The sequence below is a fragment of the Onychomys torridus genome, chromosome 2, assembly GCF_903995425.1.
Source record: "Onychomys torridus chromosome 2, mOncTor1.1, whole genome shotgun sequence".
NCBI classification, from domain to species: domain Eukaryota; kingdom Metazoa; phylum Chordata; class Mammalia; order Rodentia; family Cricetidae; genus Onychomys; species Onychomys torridus.
Window position 1 is genome coordinate 62,781,024 of NC_050444.1, and position 13,461 is coordinate 62,794,484.

The window sequence follows — 13,461 nt, forward strand, 5'->3', positions numbered from 1 at the left end:
GAAAAAAAAAGAAATGCAGACTGCCAGGTGATGGTGGTATATACATTTAATCTCATTACTTGGGAGGCAGGGACAGGTGAGTTTGAGGCCAGCCTGGTCTACAGAGCGAGTTCCAGGACAGGCAGAGCTACACAGAGAAACCCTGCTAAAAACCAAACAGAACAGAAATGCAAACTCCCCTAGTGTTAGGATGCATGCCTATGATCCTAGAGTGCCAGAGGCCAGACAGGAGTGTTGTGTGCTAAAGCCAGCCTGAGCAACACAGCCCTGTTTTAAAATAAAAGTAGCACATCCTATTTAAATGAGTTCATTTTCAACTTAGAATGAGGCATGTACCAAAAAGTTAGGCTTCATAGAGAACATGGAAACAAAACAACACGCTTCTATCCATAAACTTATTTATTAATTATGCAAGGGAAAGATAACAGAAGAGGCTTATCGCTATTTGATAATATTTGATGGTATGTTTGAATGCTAGCTGGACCCAGCATCAACGTTTGTATGTGGAAGGCACAAGGCATCAACACATTAACCAGGAAGAGTAGCTTGCTGTCCTAGGATGTCTAGACAAGCATGGTTTGTGCTTAACACGTTTCCTTAGCAAATCTGTAATCATGCTCTGTCAGACAGAGGGTGGCTATGAATCCAGCTTCCAAGAGAGCCAAAGGAGTAGCCATCACAGACATTACTTTTGAGCACGGCAAGTCATTTATGAAGCAACCCCTCTGTCCTCTCCTATATAAGCTTTCACAGACAGGACTGTAACTGGAAATGACTTCAGTGGAGTTTTGTTCAGAAAACATCAAGTTTACACATGCTCCCTCTATAGCAGAAAGTAAAGCTTGACCAAATCATGCTGGATTCCACAAAGGACTGAATGAGGATGCATCTTAGCTCTGGTGGGCTTTCTTTCCCTCTGTAGTGTGTGGTTAAAACCCAGGGCCTCACACAGCAACCAAGCACTCTACCTCTGAGCTGTACCCAACACCCTTAGAAAGTGACTGCGTGACACTCCATATTACTCTAAGGCGTCTTTAGTCAGTGTTGCAAACTAATGTTCATATTCCCCTAGCACGCGTTTACTTACCTTCTGTCTTTTCGTTTGGTTCCCTACTTGCTTAAGTAATTATACTTTTGCTCTGTGCGCTGTGTGACGTGCCCACAAAGGCTAGAACAGGCACTGATTACCTGACGCTGGAGCTACAGACGGTTGTTGAGCAAGGCCACGGAGAAGGTGGGATTCCAACCCAGGTCCTCTGAAAGACCAACCAGGACCCGCTCTTTCACTCCTCTAGTCCCACTTGCTTGGTTTTCCTCTTGTTATTTTTAATTTTTTGATAGGCTCTCATTATATAGCCCTGCAACTCAGACCAGCTGAGTTCATCTAACTGATAGAGACCAGTTCCCTCCCAAGTTCGGAGATCAAGGCATGTTAACAAGCAGGCCCACAGCAGCTTCTGTGACAGGTTCTTCCTCTGTACTGGGTTGGTCTCAAGCTTGTGGTGATCCTCTTCCCTCCCCTCTCCTGCCTGTTGGAATTCCAGGCATGAACCACCATACACCATTTCTGCCCTTCTAGCCAGGAATCTCTCTACTCCTGTTAACTGTACAATAAAGAAATGTAGGCACTGGACAGTAAGACGACTAACTCCATTTTCCAAAGCTGCATGGATTTTAAGAGTTCCTCCATACTGCTCACATATAACATGTTCTGCTGAACGACTCATTATACTAAAGCAGCACAGAAAATATACTTACCAAAATGATTGAGGACTGAGGACTGGGATGCTGAAGGCTTGAGGTCCCAAGAAGCAGTAGTGGCTGGGGGACTTGTACTGTTCTGCTGTGCATTTGACGTGGCAGCGAACGGGCTCAAACTGGGTGCTTTCAACTTGTCTAGAATCTGGGAGCTGGAGAGGTTCACCATCTTTGATGGTGCCAGCTCTCCAAACCCTGAGCCCAGGACGGATGACTGTGAAGACAGGGAGAGAGCAAGCCCTGAGCTTTCTTTCACTTCAGGCTTGCAAACAGTGGTCTAGAACACTGCACCTTGGATCATCTGAACAGGCAAAACTGGCTTCAGAGAACAGTCCGTGAAAATGCAACTATGCCTTAACAATCAACAAAATAAAGCAACGTTCCTCCCTGGTTCTGATGTGAGGTTTAGAAAACAAAACATGTACTACAACCTTGAAAAAAATTGTTTTATTTATGAGTATCCATTTATTATTTTTAATTCATGCGTGCTGGGAATCAAACTTGGGTCCTCTGTAAGAGCAGTAACTGCTTTTTATCATCCGAGCCTTCTCTCCCTCTCTCTCTCCCTCTCTCTCCCTCTCTCCCTCTCCCTCTCTCTCTCTCCCTCTCTCTCTCTCCCTCTCTCTCTCTCTCTCTCTCTCTCTCTCTCTCTCCTCTCTCTCTCCCTCTCTCCCTCTCTCTCTCCCTCTCTCCCTCTCTCCCTCTCTCCGGTTTTGAGACCGTTTCTCTGTGTAGCTTTGTGCCTTTCCTGGAACTCGCTTTGGAGATCAGGCTGGCCTTGAACTCACAGTGATCCACCTGCCTCTGCCTCCCGAGTGCTGGAATTAAAGGCGTGCGCCAACACCGCCCGGCATCTGAGCCTTTTCTCCAATCCAAAAATAAACTATTAAGAAACAAACCACTAAATGACAAAAATATGCTGGATAGACCAAACACAAAACTTCCATAACCTGCAAACAGTAGTGATCTTGAATGACAGAAATAGCAGAGGTCAGTTCTGAGCGTTCCCTGCAATGTTCAACTGAAGTGAATGTCGAAAGCTCACATTCTAATGCCAGACACTGAAACATGCAGAAGCTGAGGAAATGCCCCAACAGTACTATGCTCAGGTTGTTCAGATGACCAAGAACACCAATCATTCTCTGTAAGTAAGAAAAAACAAAAAACAATGCTTCCCTCCTCCAGAGGCTATTTTTTTTGTCTGCATGTATGTCTGCATTCCAGAAGAGGGCGCCAGATCTCATTACAGATGGTTGTGAACCACCATGTGGTGGCTGGGAATTGAACTCAGAACCTCAGGAGGAGCAATCAGTGCTCTTAACTTTTGAGCCATCTTTCCAGCCTGAGTGTGTGCATCTTACAGAAGTTAAATCAAAGGAGAGGAAAAAATTGGGGGGGGGGGGGGGGCAATCAAACTCATGAGATCACTGGGCCTCTTCCTCCTGAGTGCTGGAGATAAAGGCATGCACCATCATGCCTGACTATTATCGGTATTCTAAGGTGTGGAACAGGCCACTTGGAAAATTCAGAGTTCTCTACTGTGAGAAAAATACACTAGGTCATGGGCAGCTCTGGCCATCAATCACAGCTCCTGCCTCTTAGCACATTTGTGCCAATGTTATTTTGCCTTCAAAGCCCTGCTCAAGCCCATCGGGCTTAAGTCTACCCAAGGGCTATTCTTCTCACTGACACAGCATCCACCATCCATCCACCAGCTACTATTATCAAATACCTTTTCTCTACAACCACTGCTTTGCTCTCTGTAACACTCAGTAAGTCTCAATTCCATCTACTTCACAGAACCAATAAGATACCGAGTCCAAGTCCTAATACCACTGTCTCATTCTGCCTTATGTTAGCCTATTTTTACTATTCTTAGTAAACTGTTGTTTATTTAATTTCACCAAGGATTATAAATAGTAGCAACTTTTAGAACCACGGCTCCAATATAATGCTAAATAGCTTTCACTATAGTGTCTTGAGCTATTGATTCTAGTGTAAACAGACTTGATGGTCGAGCTCCATCTTGGACTCAGTGACCAAGAAGAGACTCTAGAGGTGAGAAATACTGGATCAGCAGCTAATGGGAAGGCAGAGGAAGCACACTGATTAGGATTCCCTCTGTATTTACTTTGCATTACAACAGACTTCAGCCATCTTCCTGGAGCTACATTCCTCCACAGGCTGCACTCCAAGCTTACAGCCCCACCTGCCTGTCTTCTTCACTACCAATCCCAGAATTCTTCTTCCTAACCAATGGAAGTCATTGCAAAAGCACTGAGGAATAGCCGGGCAGTGGTGTCACAAACCTGTAATCCCAGCACTCAGGAGGCAGAGCCAGGTGGATCTCTGTGAGTTGGAGGCCAGCCTGGTCTACAGAGCTAGTCCAGGGCAGGCTCCAAAGCTACAAAGAAACCCTGTCTCGAAAAACAAAAACAAACAAAAAAAGCACTGAGGAGCCACAGTCACTGTGCCTCTCTAACAGTGGGTGGCACTATTTTAAGGAAAACATACTGAAGTGAGGACCTCTGTCATATTACTTTGGCAATTTAAAAGAAAGGAGTGTATTTCAGGGAAGAGAAGTGCCAAGTAGGAACACCTGGACAGATAAGACAAACACCTGCATTTTATTCAATTTGAAAAGAAAAATTTTAGAACATATTCAATACAGAAACAGACCTTGAAATGAAATCTAGGGGAAAATAACCATTTGGGCTGCCAAGATGGCCCACACAGTATAGAGTGGGAACTGACTCCTACAAGCTGTCTCTGACCTCTTCAAGAGGGTCGTGGTGTACACACTGGCCTACCCGCAAGCACACTCATAATAAATAGAAGTGAAGGAAAAGTTTTTTCAAAAATCATTAACAAGAAGGACCCTTCATCCCAGTTACTGCTGACTGACAAGTGAAGAAGTTTTTATCTCAGCAGGATCTTCTGTAAAAGCACTCCAGCCTGGCATGGTAGCACACACTTTTTATCCCAGCATTCAGGAGGCAAACAGATCTCTTGTCTACAAAGTTACTTCCAGGAAAGTCAGAGCTACGTAGAGAGAACCTGTCTCAAAAATAAATAAAAGGAAATACAAGAAGTCCGGGGTTTTGACCAATGAGGTGGCTTAGAGTAAAGACGCCTGCCACCAAAGCTTGACAGCCTGAGTTCAACCACAGGGACCCACATGGTGAAAGGGGAAAACCAACGCTCATGAACTGTCCTCTGACCTGCACTCGTGTGGGAGCACATCACACCTACACCCCAAAATAAAAATCAAATGCACATACACAAGGAGGAGGAGGAGGAGGAAGAGGGGGAAGAGGAGGAAGAGGAGGAGGAGGAGGAGGACCCCTTCATCCCAGTTACTGCTCATTGATTGACAAGTGAAGAAGTTTTGATCTCAGCCCAGGAAACTCAGTGGCTGAGCTCCACACGGAATCATCAGATATGTGCTTGGAAATCATCACATCATTGTTTCCTGGACGAGGGTCTACTGCCATATTTTACTCCTTGTCAGGAGAAGCTGCAAGGAGTGAGCCATGAAGTCTTGATGACTTGCTAATGGGCACATCCCTGAAGACCCCCACTTGAAATAAAATGAGTTACCAAGCTCTGAGGTGGATAGGCGTTGGCAGAAGTGGAGCTACCAGTCCCTGGTACCGTCTGATTGTTGTGTTGAGAATTTGTGAAGACGAGCGCTTGACCAAAGCCCTGCTGCTGGGACGTTTCAAAGGAGCTGGCTTCTGTGGCTTGAGTGGGAGGGACAGGCTTCTGGAGCAAGGCCACCAGGTCAATGCTAAGCAGATGAGAGACAAAGGAGCAATTAGCTGTCACGAGCAAGTCATACCAGTCAGCAAACTGGAGAGCAAATCAATATAAAGAAAATTTAGCCAGAGATTGAATAAGCAAAACCACTGGACAATGGCTTTTCAGAAAGCTTAAAGGAGAAGCTGAGCAGTCACCAAAAAGGTTACAAAGGCAGAGAGAACTGCAACTCAGAAACAGGCACTGAGGGGTTCCGATGACACCCCGAGAGGAACTGCAATGTCTTACAGATACCATTGCTTGAGCTCATGTTTCTTCAGTTTTCTTTTTGTTTTTTCTATTCAACATTTTCATTTATGTATGCTTTGAGAAAGAGTGCTACTATGAACATCATCAAGCTGGCCTCTAACTCAAGAGTCCCCCAGCCTCTGCCTCCCCAGTGATAGGATTAAAAGCATGTGCCACCACCTACAGCTTTATTTTCTTAAAACACAGTGAATCAATATTCTTAAAGCATCAAGACCTCAACCATGGTAGAAGTTTTTAAGTCTTAATTTTATTTTAAATATCCATATAAACTCTGTATTCTATCCCATAACACATTTAGCCATGTATAATTTTTTCTCTCTAAAATAGTTAATAATAAAGGAATAACAAGCTAACACTGACTTTCAAGACAGGGTTTCTTTGTGTAGTCTTTGCTATCCTAGAACTAGCTCTGTAGACCAGGCTGGCCTTGAACCCACAGAGATCAGCCTGTAAAGGCATGCAACACAACTACCCAGTATAATGAAGTATCTCATAATGGCCCCAACACCCTGCCCAAAAGCATGGCCTCAAGAAGAATGAAGTTTGGGCTACCCGCTGCCTGCCACACGGATGACTTACCCAGGAGAGTGGGGGCTGCAAAAGGCTTGCCCGGCATGGTACTCCTGAGTCCTTTCACAGGCTTGCCCCAACAGTTCTCTCACCACACCAGTGAAACAGGGTCTGGGAAGCTAAATCATTCAGGCTTTCTTCCTCCTACAGATAACGCTACTAGCCCGTGTTCTTTTCCTTATACACAACCATTTGTACTCTCCTGAAACCAATTCAATTTTGAGGCTAATAATCTAAAACCTAAGTTAGTGTTCTAATACATGATATCCCAACTGCAGTGATACAAGCCACTTATGTATATTACACATAATGCTAATAAAATTTGCAACACTACCAGAATCAAAGCAATTTCTACTCCAAAAGGTTAGTAAGACTCAAGTGAGAACCATTACTGCAGGATCTTCTGTAAAAGCACTCCAGCCTGGCATGGTAGCACACACTTTTTATCCCAGCATTCAGGAGGCAAACAGATCTCTTGTCTACAAAGTTACTTCCAGGAAAGTCAGAGCTACGTAGAGAGAACCTGTCTCAAAAATAAATAAAAGGAAATACAAGAAGTCCGGGGTTTTGACCAATGAGGTGGCTTAGAGTAAAGACGCCTGCCACCAAAGCTTGACAGCCTGAGTTCAACCACAGGGACCCACATGGGGAAAGGGGAAAACCAACGCTCATGAACTGTCCTCTGACCTGCACTCGTGTGGGAGCACATCACACCTACACCCCAAAATAAAAATCAAATGCACATACACAAGGAGGAGGAGGAGGAGGAGGAGGAGGAAGAGGAGGAAGAGGAGGAGGAGGAGGAGGAGGACCCCTTCATCCCAGTTACTGCTCATTGATTGACAAGTGAAGAAGTTTTGATCTCAGCCCAGGAAACTCAGTGGCTGAGCTCCACACGGAATCATCAGATATGTGCTTGGAAATCATCACATCATTGTTTCCTGGACGAGGGTCTACTGCCATATTTTACTCCTTGTCAGGAGAAGCTGCAAGGAGTGAGCCATGAAGTCTTGATGACTTGCTAATGGGCGCATCCCTGAAGACCCCCATACTGAATGAAGTTGTGCATGGTGGTGCACATCTTTAATCCCAGCACTTGGGAGGCTGATGCAGGACGATCTGAGTTTGAGGCCAGCCTGGTCTACTTGGTTCCCAGACAGCCAGGGTTACAAGGTGAGACCTGATCACAAACGCACATCATCCTGACACAGAAGGGGTGACCAAACTCTAGGGATAACAGTCCCTAGCAGCAGTGGGGTTTGCAGCCCCTAGGGCCATCTGATTAGTTGTATTGAACAGAGCATTTGGGGAGACATTGGCTTGTCCAAAACAGCAAGGTTTTTGTTTGTTTTTTTTTGTGTGTTTTGTTGTTTACCATTTTCGTTGGGTTTTTGGTTTGTTTTTCAAGACAGGATTTCTCTGTGTAACAGCTCTCTGGCTGTCTTGGAACTCTGTACACTAGGCTGACCTCCAACTCACCTACCTCTGCCTTGGGGTGCTGGGATTAAAAGGCATTCGCGCCACCACTGCCTGGATATGTCTGGGTTTTTTAACATAAGGTTTCAGGTAGTCAAAGTCAGCCTCAAATTTACTTTGTATGTAAGCCATGCTTTGAACCCCTGATCCTTCTGCCTCCCACTCCTGAACGCTAAGATTAAAGGCATTCCCCATCATGCCTAACTCCATTATCTTGTTGTTCATATTTATTCATTTTACGTGGTGTTTCACGTGCAGGGGCATCTGTGTGCCATGTGTGTGCCTGGTGCCCATGGAGATCAGAAGAGGGAAACAGGTCCCTGGAACCAGAGTTAGGGACCGCTATGAGCAGCCGTGGGAGTGCTAGTATCTAACTGGGTTTTATGCAAGAATAAGTGCTCTTAACCACTGATCCACCCTTCTAGCTCTCTCAATCATCTTTCTAAGAAATTAAAGTGCCACCAGTAAAATTAGTCATTTTTCACTTAGTCATAAATGCAATGGAGGTGTATGCACCTTTTCTCTCTCCTATAATAAAGTTCTAACTGTCTCATCTAGCTTGGTTTTGAGAAGTCAGATTCAAACTTGCCTTCTAGCATTTAAAATTTTTTTTATTTTAAAATTAAATACCTTTAGAGCATGTGTATATGCTAGTTTGCATGCTTGTATTAAGGTCAGAGAACACATAGTAGAAGTCAGTCACACAGACCCTTAAAATCATTTTCTTTCCTTTTTTCTTCCCAAGACAGGGTTTCTCTGTGAATAGCTCTATGCCTTTCCTGCAATTCGCTTTGTAGACCAGGCCTTGAACTTACAGAGATCTGCCTGCCTCTGCCTCCTGCGTGCTGGGGTTAAAGGCATGCGTCACCACTGCCCAGCTTAAAATCATTTTCAAAGGTGTTCAGAATTACTGTGAAAAGTATGATTCTGTAAGAATTCAGCTAAAACCTGGTATGGTGGCCCACATCTGTAAGCCTAGGGGAAGTACGAGGCAGTAGGACTTCTGTGAGGCCAGCCTAGACAACATAGCAAAATAATGAAGAGGTAATAAATAAGGTAATTCCGCAACATATACATTCATTTTTGACCAGTCTTACTATATAGCACACATTATCTTGTTTGTTTGTTTGTTTTTTCGAGACAGGGTTTCTCTGTGTGGCTTTGCGCTTTTCCTGGAACTCGCTTTGGAGACCAGGCTGGCCTTGAACTCACAGAGATCTGCCTCTGCATCCCGAGTGCTGGGATTAAAGCACCACCACCGCCCGCAGCACACATTATCTTTAAACCCATGACCCTTCAACATCAGCCTTTGGAAGGCTGGGATCACAAGCCTGACCATCCAATCCAGGTTAAAGACTGTTATTAGCATCAGGGCTGCACAGACCATCAGTCAAGAGATGTCCTAGCAAATCTAAGGATCTGAATTTGATCTCCAAACTCTGTATGAAAAATACAGGGCCTGGTGGCACTGGAGAGGACAAGACAGATGGACTGACTCTTAGGCATGTTGGGAAGGCCAGCCTAGCCTCCTTAACAGTTTCCAGCCACTGAGAAACTGATCTCCAAAACCAAAAAAACTGGGCATAGCAAGACGGTTCATCAGGTAGAGGTGGATATTGCCAAGCCAGAAAACCTGAGTTTGATCTCTGGAACCCACATGATGGACAAAAGTGAATGCCACACGTTTTCCTCTGATTTTTTCCACAAAAGTGCTATGGCACATGGGCATGGTGCACATCCACCAATGTGCACAGACACACAAAAATAAATAAATGTAAAACAATGTCTTTTCAGGGTGGACAGGCCCTCTGAAGGACAACACAAGGCTGTCTGTCCTCAAGCCTCTACACACCTGAATCCTCACATACACAAAGAATGTTAACCTCAAAAGGCCTTCTTTTTCTGGAATTTAGCACATTATAACTAATATACACATTTAAAATGACAAGTTTTTGGGGGTTGGGGATATAGCTCAGTGGTAAAGTGCTTGCACAAGGCCCTGGGTTCAGTCCTTAGCTTCAGGGGAAAAAAAAAAAAAGACTAATTTGAATCAGGATAGATTGCATGGAGAAACCAAGAATTAATGTAGTAAGTGTATTCTTTAAATGAATAAATTGTTTCAGCAAAGGAATAGTAATATACACCCAGAACTCCAGAGGCAGAGGCAGCAAGATCTCTAGGTTCTAACAGCTACATAGTAAGACCCTGTCTCAAGGGCAAAAACAAAACTTTACTAAAGAATAATAACTGCCAACTGCTAACAAATCCCAACAACAAGTCATTCAATCACCCTTGAACATGCTGCTAAGATGTGAGTGAACAGGAGTGCTGCAGGCAGGGGAGACAGAGGCTAGATAGAGGAATGAGAGAAACTCCAAGATCTGAGTAAAACACGCAAACAGTTGCCCTAAACAAATAAAATTTCAATTATGCTCTGGATGAAAACATGATAAAAAGAAAGCCCAGAAAAAACGCTTTACCTTTGCCCAGGTGAGATGTGGTTCTCCGCTGGAACAGACGAAGCAGTGAAAACTTTGGTTTCAGAAAGCTGTATGGAAAGTTCAAGAGTTAAATCTTTACTCTTGGTCTGCACAATACAAAAGCGAGCCATATTCGACTGGTGACCTAGAGTGTGTCTCAGCTAAGCAATCAAGTGACCTCCCCAGGCAAGGCAAGCATGGCTCAGTACACCTTCAGGAATGACTTCACACCAAGGAACCAGCCTTCAAGTACTAGGAGTCCAACTGTGACACCACAGAGCAGTCAAAGTGCTGAAGAGCAGGACACTCTGAAGAGGGTGAGTTTTCATTTCAGTGGTTAGTAATCTCTAGTCCATTTTAAGTCACAGGCTTATTATCTTTAGATCCATTTTTTACTTTATGTGGACATTTGCCTGCCCATGTGTGCCCGAGGCATCAATTTCCAAGTCTGTCCTTGACCTAAAGCTTGAAGGCTCAGTTCTCCCCGCCCCAACTAAATATCTAACTTAAAAAAAAAAAAAAAAAAGACAAGCTGTGTGGTAGTAGCACAGGCCTTTAATCCCAGCACTCAGGAGCCAGAGGCAGGAGGATCTCTGTAAATTCAAGGCCAGCCTGGTCTATAGAATGAGTTCCAAGACAGCCAGGGCTACACAGTGAAACCTTGTCTGGAAAAAACAAATAAGTAACTAACACAAACAAAAACAGTTGGGTGTGGTGGAATATACCTTTAGCCCAGCACTTGAGAGGCAGAGGCAGAGGCAGAGGCAGAGGCAGAAAGATCTCCATGAGTTCAACCAGCCTTGTCTGGAGTTCCAGGACATTCAGGGCCACGTACAACAATGTCTCAACAAACAAACAAAAAACTGAAGATGCGCCATTTCTTTCTGAGGAACGCATGCTGAAAAGCCATGCAAGGAACAGAAGACAGGAGGAGGGGAGTAAGGGAGAGGGTGGAGGAGGGGGAGAGACTAGGAGGGGTGGGAGCAGCAGCAGCAGCAGCAGCAAACATAAAGAGATGAAGAGCACCGGGCTTTTTCTGAGAGCGGCCATGACACAGAGAGGAAGAAAAGTCTAAACGGCACTAGACACCTACATCTTCAGTCCAGTCTTCTGCTGTCCACTCTTCCACAGAGTTTTTCCAGGCACCTGCAAGGGAGCAAAAAGGGTCCAGCACAGGTCAACCACACTACCAATGATTCTGTGTATTATGCAAGAAAAATAATTCATCCCATTAGTAATTTACTTAACAATCTAAGAAACGTGATTAGCTGAGGACCGAACCCAGGGCCTTGCGCTTGCTAGGTAAGTGCTCTACCACTGAGCTAAACGTGATTTCTTTAAATCTATTCTAATCTTAGTAAAAATGATTCTATATAAAATACCCAGAACTAAATGCTTAAATCTATTTAATACCTCAAGCTGCAATTTAAGAAATATTTTAGCAATTCTGCTATAAGAAAATGCAAACATACTAAAAAAGAAAAAAATAATAACAATGGATTGATTCGTTATGATACACACTATTTTACAACTGAGCACTAGAGCCAGATGTGTAGAATACCCTTCAGGAGGGAGCTCTGTGAGTTCGAGGCCACAGTTGCAGTACACCTAGGACTATGTAGTAAGACTGCGACAAACCAACAATATAAAATAAACAAATAAAAATGGAACACAGGGCAGGTTACAGCTTCACCGTAGAGTGCTTGCCTAGCAGGTGTAAGACGAGGCACTAGAAAGTTAGCTCGGTCAGTGAAGTGTTCACTGTGAAAGTATGAGGACTTGAAATCAATTCTCAGAACCCATGATTTAAAAAAAAAAAAAAAAAAAAAAAGTATTCAGGGGCTAGGGAGGCAGGGAAGAAGAAGAGTACTTGGCTATGCAAGCATGGAGAACGGAGTTTGAATTTCCAGTAACTCATGAGCATGCCCAACCCAGTGATGGGGACTGGAGACAGGTGGATACCAGCTCAGCCAGCAGCACGGCTGAATCAGTGTGCCTCTGGTTCAGGAAGAAGCCCGTCTAAGGGGAACGCGGTGGAAAGCAGTAGAGGAAGGTACCTCATGTCCTCCACCAGATTCCGAGTGCTTACTTTGGGTATGTTTCCCTGCACATGTCATACAAACAAACAAACAAGCTGGGCATGATGGCATATATTTATCCTTGGGAGGCGGTGACAGGAAGCTCCCCAAGGCACACTGGCAGGCCAGCTTAGCCTACTGGAGGCTCCGAAGTGAGAGACCCAGTCTCAAAACACAAAAGGACGTACGGCTCCTAAGAAATGACATCCGAATTTGACTTTGGCCTCCATGTGAACCCACGAGAGCATATAATTACATTTTAAAGAGAAGATAAAAAATTTAAAGGAACATTATTTTAATGTAAATCTGTGCCAGGCCCTATATCAAGTAGATTATTGCTATCAGATTTAGAAAACAAGGTTAAAAAATATTGGCTACATTACTGAGTTCCCAACTAAGTTCACACAATGTCATTACCATAACTGTCATCCTGCTCTAAGTTCAGAGGAGCAGGAAAATAATTTTAAAATTAATTAACACAAAAAGAGGCCGTGCATAATCAGGTGAGAAAGTGAGTTTGTTTCTAAGCAGGAAGACATCATGTGTGATGATAGCTGTAGGCAGGAGAAACCATGAATTGGTGTGTCGAGAAATAGGTGGGAAAGCCAGAGGCACGTGGTACAATAGCCCTAAGTATAAAAATGCCACTCACTGGCTAGGAAGGAGGGGAACTCAGACTCTTTTTTGCCCTCTGTTTTTTTGAGAAAGGGTTTCTCTGTGTAGCCCTGGCTGTCCTGGAACTTGCTCGGGAGACTAGCCCCGCCTCAAACTCAGAGACCTGCCTGCCTCTGCCTTCTGAGTGCTGGGATTAAAGGCGTATGCCACCACCACCTGACTGAGCCCAGACTTTTAACAATTCTAGAACATTCAAACTTTACAGTAAGAATTTCATGCAAATAATTGAATTTCAATCTTTGGTCCTATACCCCAAACATATGGGTAACTTTGATAACAGTATGTTTGAGTTGAGCTGGCTGAGAATCTAATTCACTGGTACGGTGTTGGAACAGTTTATGCAACACTCTGGCTTC

At 44.2% G+C, this 13,461-nt stretch overlaps 1 protein-coding gene and 2 non-coding genes across 4 annotated transcripts in view; all 3 read right to left on the bottom strand.

Moving 5' to 3' along the window:
• The window catches only part of Ubap2 (ubiquitin associated protein 2), an 86,869-nt gene that overhangs the window by 14,586 nt on the left and 58,822 nt on the right, over nt 1-13,461 (bottom strand). For both annotated transcript variants that reach the window (XM_036178111.1, XM_036178110.1), the window contains exons 10-13: nt 11,446-11,498; nt 10,353-10,420; nt 5,359-5,548; nt 1,759-1,972 (exon numbers count right to left, since the gene is read on the bottom strand). In XM_036178111.1, the coding sequence (XP_036034004.1) occupies nt 1,759-1,972; nt 5,359-5,548; nt 10,353-10,420; nt 11,446-11,498 (525 nt within the window). The remainder of the gene's footprint in view (nt 1-1,758; nt 1,973-5,358; nt 5,549-10,352; nt 10,421-11,445; nt 11,499-13,461) is intronic.
• On the bottom strand, nt 5,156-5,236 carry LOC118579040. Its single transcript, XR_004944407.1, has one exon. It is a non-coding gene; the product is annotated as a small nucleolar RNA SNORD121A (small nucleolar RNA).
• LOC118579041 lies at nt 7,263-7,343 on the bottom strand. The gene has a single exon (XR_004944408.1). It is a non-coding gene; the product is annotated as a small nucleolar RNA SNORD121A (small nucleolar RNA).